This window comes from Fusarium graminearum, chromosome 1 (genome assembly GCF_000240135.3).
Source record: "Fusarium graminearum PH-1 chromosome 1, whole genome shotgun sequence".
NCBI classification, from domain to species: Eukaryota; Fungi; Ascomycota; class Sordariomycetes; order Hypocreales; family Nectriaceae; genus Fusarium; species Fusarium graminearum.
The window spans coordinates 1,527,792-1,535,196 of record NC_026474.1 but is presented as its reverse complement, the minus strand read 5'-3'; the positions used below and the strand labels follow the sequence as shown (position 1 = coordinate 1,535,196).

Below are 7,405 nucleotides of genomic sequence, written 5' to 3'. Positions count from 1 at the left end.
GGCGTCATTGTCAAGCACCATATTCCCCAGGTGCTATCTGAGGTTTGTGAAACCATTGTAACCAATTTGGCTTAACACTTACAGATTTTGCCAGTTGAAGGGGGCCGGGCTACACCGTAGGTTTGGTTTACATGTACATAGTAGGAGCCGTCTCATCAACTTAGACTTGATGTGTCAGAGCGATAATACATGGGTTCCAAGTGACACGCTCAGCATCTACATATGTACCATTCCCTGTATCTGATAACGGAGTGTCCCAACAAGTCTACTCTCGTTGTAAATCTCCCGTCCGTACCGCCTTATTTCTCCATCTGAATACAACCTATTGTCGACTTTCCGCTTCTTTGATCCTTCTGTTATCCGTTTAACGGTATCAGGAATAGACACTAGTCCCGCTTTAGATGCCCTTGTCCAAAATACTAATGTTCATGTTGTTCTGCAAACCCTGGAGCTAATAACGGGAAGGGCGGGCATGTAAACGGTGATCATCTCATGATGTGTGTACTTTAGTTCGTCTGACAGACCGGGTCCCCTGTTTCTACCATACAGTACTTGCATGTCTTGACGTCGCATTCTCTCAAATTTATCATCATGTCGCCTAAGCGGGCGCCGTTATGGCACATGTCTTTTTGCTGCATATTAGGCGACGTCGTCTTGTCTGTAGGCGCCTTACCGTCGTCAGCTCTACCATTGACACTTTCCCTATAGGGTCATACCCGAATCCTTCAGATACTCTTTGACTAAGCCATCGTATCATTTCATATGTATTATGTCTCTAGTTTTGCTTGTGGTACATGCACCTCATTATCACTGCGCACTTTCGTGCTCACAACATCAGGCAGTTGGGACCACCTAATGTGGTATCATCTGTACTATTAACCAGACATCACCAACAGGATGGAATCCTTCATCGGATATAACGCATCGGTGAGCTCGGGCTTTGGTACTTCGTGCCCGGAGTTCTGTAAACACCCTCTGGTTCTGGTTCTTTTCTTTTCCGAGAACATGCCTCTGTGGGCAATAACATTGGTCATGTGGTTGTTGGGTAGCTTTAAGTCGTTGGATTTCTTCTACTAACAAACACAGAGCACTGAGGTACATATATTCTCTTATGTCTTGGATCGCACTTGGGGCGTGGGAAACGAAATGGCATTGCATACCATGTGGTATTATTCAATCTACCTAGGTTAATTAGACAGAACCTGGCACTTCTGCACTCATTACATGAGGAATATAGACATATCATAAACAACAAACAAACATCGAGTTACTCTCGTTTATGGGGAACAAAAAATCAACAAGGCCTGCTTCAACTATCAGAGACCAAAACCGTGCTCTCACCTGCATTGTCAGCAGCGTCTTTCTCGCGGCCGTCTTTCTCATAAGAAGCATCCACATCCTCGATAACTTGGCGACCACTAAAGTTTCTCATGTACGACTGTGCTTTGGCCCTCACAGGAATTGCATACCAATCTGGTTGCATTCGTAAAGCAGCGAGTATGCTTCCAGTGCCTGGGATGATAACAGTACCGCTGCGCCCAGTGAGAACCTGCTTAACTACAGCATCGGCCACTGTCTCGGGTGCCAGAGGCGGCATCAGGAAATCGGTATTCTGGTAGTAACCCTTGAAGAGAGCAGTGTTGGTAGGTCCTGGATGTACGATGACAGTTCTGACTTTGGGCGCATTGTATCGTGTAGCCAACTCAGCAGTTAAACCCTCGTGAAAGGCCAGGGCAGCTGCTTTGGAGGCGCCGTAGTCGACCAGGTTAGGGATCGTCAGCCAGCTCGCATATGAGGTTAGAGTAACGATCATTCCGTGGTTGTTCTCGACCATGTTAGGGAGAAATGTCTTTGCTGTCCAAAATGGCGCAAAGGCGTTGACATCGAAAGTGAAGCGGATGTCACTTGGCTGAGATTCCAGGATAGTCTTTCCTCTTGCTACTCCAGCGATGTTGATAACGACAGTCGGGTGTCCGACTTCAGCTCTGATCTTTTCGGCAACGGCTTCCACGTTTTCGGGTGCTCGAAGGTCGCATTGATAGTAGTGTACGTTGGCCGCTGTTGATATGAAGTTAGCTATTGTTGCTTCGGTTACCTGCATCTCACGCACAAGTGGTAAAGGACATGGGCTGAACATCAAGCACAACCACTTTAACGCCCATCTCGGAGAACAAGTTGACAACTCGGCCGCCAATGCCTCCTGCGCCACCCGTCACGAGTACAATCTCGCGCTCCCAGTCATATTTATCGTCTGACCAGTTGTTTCTCGTCTTTTCGGATAACCAGCCACTAGCCCATCGCGCGAGCCCAAGGTACAATAGTGTCTTGAGGTTCTGCGCGGCGCTTGGATGAAGGATCGAGAGGTCCTGGCCCTTCTTGGTGAGGCGAGCAAGCAGCACGAGAGGGAGGATCAAGGCTGGATTCAACGCTGTTTGCCGGATCAACCGCACCACCACGTCGGCACAGAAGCCTTCGCGTGGGAGAAGTCCTTGGTGGATAGGCATGATACGAGACAAGATGCACAGAGGTTATCGCTGAATCGCAGAGTCATGAACCACGGAAACATGTGGTACGAGAAAGCATTCCAACCAGGCGAGTGGCGCCCTCTTCCCATTCATATGAGGCGGGCTGCATATTGTGATTATCATGATGGATACGCAGACCGAGGTTCCTTTCCACGAAGAGTTACCAGTTCGCGACTTGCTGCGATTAGCTACAGGGGTACAGGGAAATCTGGGGTAATACGACATAGACTATTCGTCAGAATTCCTGGAAAAGGATCCCAGCAGGTCTGGTCGCGCCAAGTGAGGCGGTCTATAATGAGTAAACGAGAGTGAAAAGGGCAGTGGCATTTTGTTTTCCTCGAGAGCTGTGACAACCCCGCAATTAAGTGAAGCGGGGATGATTCCTAAATTGGCAATCGAGGGTGATGGCGATGTGGTGACCTGCATTGGTTAGCGGATGCCACGATAGTACGAGGTTATATCATTTTTCACTTTTGTTTCAGTTCTGTAACACTGATTGACAAGCTGGACTCCTTGGCTGATGAGTACATTTGGGTATCGGAGATTAAACATGGTAATTAATGACATCTACACCAACAGAGCCATGAAAACACCCACGACACCAACATATAGCCTCATACTAGGACCAAAAACAGATCCTACAGAGTTCTCACCACTTATATCAAGTTCAGTCGCATCGCCAGGCGCAAACAAAACGCCCACCTCATTAGCTGCTTCGACATCGATATCTTCAGGTGAGAGAATCTCATTCGACAGCCCATCGCACGACGGTCGATCATTACCCTCTGGAATAGAATTGTTGACAGAGATGGGTACATCAAATATGGTGTAGTAATCGTCGCCGTTGTATCTAAAGTTTTGGCGGATTGAAATCTGTGTCATGTTAGAACTACAACACAGTGCTTTGAACTAGTAACATCTCGGTGTCGTTCTTACATTGTAAACTCCGCGATCACTGTCTCCTTCTGGCGCGCCATCTCCAACAAGGCATTCGGGCCAGATCCAGTTGACGTGCTTCACAGTGCTTCCAGGCTCTTGCGCCATGATCTCACCCAGGCTGGCGTTGTTAGCGCTCGCCGTTCCATTTGAGATGGTAAAGTTGCGCCCTGTGACGTAGCTGTAGAGAAACATCTCGATGCTGAAAATCTGGTTGTCATCATCGTTGTCGTCGTCATTTGACGGCAGCGGCAATTTGCCATTGGCGGTTACATCGATAGCGACATGAAGGGTGTCTTGTTCGCTACTGTCAGCGCTGAAGCCATCTCCGAATAGGTGCGATATCAGCTTACCTCCTCCAAGAGGCGTGTATGGTTGAGGTGCATCTAAAACTACAAAGCCAGGGGTGAAAATCTGGCCGTTGGAAATGGTAAAATTGTCCGCCAGTGATGGTCCAGCGAGGAGTAGCACAGCCGCGAGTTGCCATGAAGATATCATGGTTGTGCTTGCTACACGATACGCAGTCAGGCGCAATGAGTAAAAAGAAGCATTCAGGAGGAACACCAAAAGCATCGTCGCGGCAAAGACTCGATTAAATCTACTGCATGTTCTGAAACCGGATATTTGGGCTTGGCTATGCCTCCAGTACTGACTGACATCAGATCCTTGGTGGATGTTTGAGAGGTCCTTAATAAGAGTGGAATAGCCAGGGTAAGGTATTCTGCCGGCTAATGAGGCTATTGAAGACCAAAAGTCAACTAACTAGTTGGGCAATTTATATGCAATTATACTCCATACTATATCAAGTGTAAGTGGTACTTAGCGACCCATGTTATGAGTGTTATATCTAAAGGTTTGGCTTCAATGAACACACTCTGTCTGCATAAGAGACCGGGCCGGCCCTTCAATATACAGATCCCCCAGCGGAATTACTTCCTCAGTGCTGCTTACAGCCTTCTAAAATCAGTTAGAGGCCATGTTTACCGACGGAGCCCTCCGACGGCCAAGGAGCGTAGCCTACTTTTTAAGCCTCTTAAAGCTTTATTTAGTTGATCCTTGTGGATCTCTTTATTTTATCATGACAGACGATAACCTCGCGATAGGCAAACCATTGGCTTTTTTCGCCATCACTTATTTCGCTGTCTTATTCCGAGGCTCATAATACGGGGTCTTTAGCGCTAACTCACTGAACTGGACCCTTTCCCCTCACTAACTAAATACTTATTAAGGTAGGTAGCTGTTGCTGTAAATACTATTTATTTCATCAATTCTGGGGCAAACTCGGATCAGCTTAACCTTCACTCAAGCTGCACCGTCAGGACTCAACACCTCTCAATCCATAAAATTCCTGCATAATGCGGTTGTCAAGCCTCATCTCTCGGCATGGCTCCGTCCTGCGCCGCTGCTCCGGAGCCAGAGCTCGGCCGATCTGTTCTCATCCTCAACGTCGACTCATGAGCTCTTCCTTGGCTGGCGTGAAGGAGCTCCTCAAAGTCTCGGATGAGATTGCCGACGGTGTTTCCACTAACAAGCCCATTGTTGCTCTCGAGTCAACCATCTACACTCACGGAGCTCTGGGCAATGAGCTTGCTCGGCAACATTCCGACCTTGTTCGCAGCAATGGAGGAATTCCCGCTATTATTGCCATTGTTGACGGTGTGCCTACTGTTGGTGCCACAGCCTCTGATATTCTTCGCATGATTGAGAGCGGAAGCGCTGTTAAAGCATCCAGGCGAGATATTGCCTATATTGCAGGAATGGTGAGTCAACGTGAATACTGACAACGGCTTGGATTCATCATATGCAGCATCAAGCCTCATTGACTTGAACTACGATGGCTGACCGAGACTTACATGTAGGGCTTGACTGGACAGAAGATTCATGGTGGAACTACCATCTCTGGCACCATGCTACTGGCAAGACTAGCAGGTATCCGTGTCTTTGGAACTGGTGGCTTGGGTGGTGTTCACCGTGGTGGCCATGACTCTATGGACGTTTCTGCTGATCTGACTGAGCTCGGACGAACCCGAGTTGCTGTCGTCAGCAGTGGCTGCAAGGGTTTTCTTGATATTCCCAGGACCCTCGAGTTTCTTGAGACACAGGGTGCTCACGTCTCAACGTTTGCCGATGGTCGATCCGGAAAGATTGAGTTCCCTGCTTTCTGGGCTCGGGACAGTGGCATTAAGAGTCCTTCTGTCGTCCACACCGAAAAGGAGGCTGCTGCTATCATCCTCGCGCAGGAGAGGCTCGGTATCGAATCAGGCTTGCTCTTCGCAAACCCCATTCCCGAGGAGTTTGGCATCCCTGCCCCTGAGATGCAGTCTTACATCGAGCAGGCTGTCAAGGAGGCCAACGATAAGGGCTTCACTGGAAGCGCCAACACCCCCTATATCCTGGGCAGGCTCAAAGAGCTCACGGGAGAAAAGGCCGTCATCGCCAACAAGGCGCTGGTAACCTCCAACATCACCCGGGCTACCAACATCGCTGTCGAACTCTCACGGTTGTTGTCTTCTGGTTCCGAACCAGTCAAGACTTTGTAAGTGCAGCGATGAAAATGGTCCTGGGACGTATGTAAATCTAATCGTAGCTTTAGTAATTCATTTCCTGCCGCCCCATCTGCTGCTCCATCTGAGCTCAAGGGACCCGAAGTAACGTCCGAGAGCAAGGCTGATATTCTTGTTGCTGGCTCCGTAGCTATTGATCTCAGCTGTGACTATGCACCCAAGTCGGGTGAATCTTCGCCTGCCCTCCATACCTCCAACCCATCCAGTATCAGCCAGTCCATTGGCGGTGTCGGCCATAATGTAGCACTCGCTGCCCACTCTGTTAGCAAACATGCTCGAGTGCGCCTTTGCAGCATGGTTGGCGATGATGTGTAAGAGTGTTTTGTCTGCAAAGTAAGGAACCAATACTGACAAATGTTGCAGTGCTGGCAAAACTGTTCTGAATGGACTCCAAGCCTCTGGTTTGGACACTACCTACATCCGAACACTTGGCAATGAGTATCACGGTTCGAACAGAACGGCTCAGTATGTCGCCGTGAATGATGCCGACAAGAACTTGGTCATGGCAATGGCCGATATGGGCATATTTACACATCACTCATTCCCCGAGTATTGGAAATCCGCCGTGCGAGGAACCAAGCCCAAGTGGTTGGTAGTGGACGGCAACTGGAGTGAGAGAGATATTCGAGCGTGGCTCAAGGCTGGCCAAGATGAAGGCTGCAAGGTCGCCTTTGAGCCAGTCTCGACAGCAAAGTCTATGAATCTTTTCTGTCCCCAGAAGGGTCACCCCAAACTTCGAGTCTTCCCCAAGCCTACTGTGCATATTGCATCCCCCAACAGTTTCGAGTTGGAATCTATGTACTCTGCAGCTCGTGATAACGGCTACTTGGAAGCGCCTGAGTGGTTTGACATCATTGACGCCTTTGGCATGCGAGGCGCCCGAGAGCGCTTTGTCCACATCACCTCAGCTGAGCTGACTGATGCTGGTGTTCCAGTGCAGTCTGTCCAACTACTTCCCTACATCCCTACTATTGTGACAAAGCTTGGCCCTCAGGGCGTTCTTTTGACTACCATCCTTGGAAGAGACGATCCTCGACTGACAGATCCTGACTCGGAAGAATACATTGTCGCACGGTCAATGAGCCACCCGACAGTTGGTGGACTTTACATGCGACTGTTTTCCGCTGCTGAAAAGGTCCAAAACATCGTTTCTGTTAACGGTGTTGGCGATACTTTTTTCGGCGTCTTGATCTCTGGTTTGGCGCAGGGGGGTAAAGTTGAGAACCTTATCGACGTTGCTCAAGCAGGCTCATGTTTGACTTTGAAGTCTCACGAGTCTGTTAGTCCCGACTTGCGCCAGCTGGAATCTGTCTTGGCACAGGCCGCAGCTCAATAGTTCAGATTATTTAGATATACCATATAAAAGCAAATGCATATTTT

General features: G+C 49.0%; 3 protein-coding genes across 3 annotated transcripts; 1 reads left to right on the top strand and 2 right to left on the bottom strand.

Moving 5' to 3' along the window:
• Nucleotides 1-875: 875 nt before the first annotated feature.
• On the bottom strand, nucleotides 876-2,504 carry FGSG_00488 (uncharacterized protein; the record flags this gene model as incomplete). Its single annotated transcript, XM_011317859.1, has 4 exons — nucleotides 876-1,070; nucleotides 1,203-1,216; nucleotides 1,342-2,058; nucleotides 2,111-2,504. 4 exons carry the CDS (start codon nucleotides 2,502-2,504, stop codon nucleotides 876-878), a joined length of 1,320 nt encoding a protein of 439 aa, XP_011316161.1.
• A 588-nt stretch (nucleotides 2,505-3,092) lies between these two features.
• FGSG_00487 (uncharacterized protein) lies at nucleotides 3,093-3,959 on the bottom strand (the record flags this gene model as incomplete). The annotated part of the gene is made up of 2 exons (XM_011317858.1): nucleotides 3,093-3,398; nucleotides 3,462-3,959. 2 exons carry the CDS (start codon nucleotides 3,957-3,959, stop codon nucleotides 3,093-3,095), a joined length of 804 nt encoding a protein of 267 aa, XP_011316160.1.
• Nucleotides 3,960-4,816: 857 nt separating this feature from the next.
• Nucleotides 4,817-7,361, top strand: FGSG_00486 (uncharacterized protein; the record flags this gene model as incomplete). Its single annotated transcript, XM_011317857.1, has 4 exons — nucleotides 4,817-5,221; nucleotides 5,321-5,997; nucleotides 6,049-6,336; nucleotides 6,389-7,361. The coding sequence occupies 4 exons, from the start codon at nucleotides 4,817-4,819 to the stop codon at nucleotides 7,359-7,361; spliced, it is 2,343 nt and encodes a 780-aa protein (XP_011316159.1).
• Between the last annotated feature and the right edge of the window lie 44 nt (nucleotides 7,362-7,405).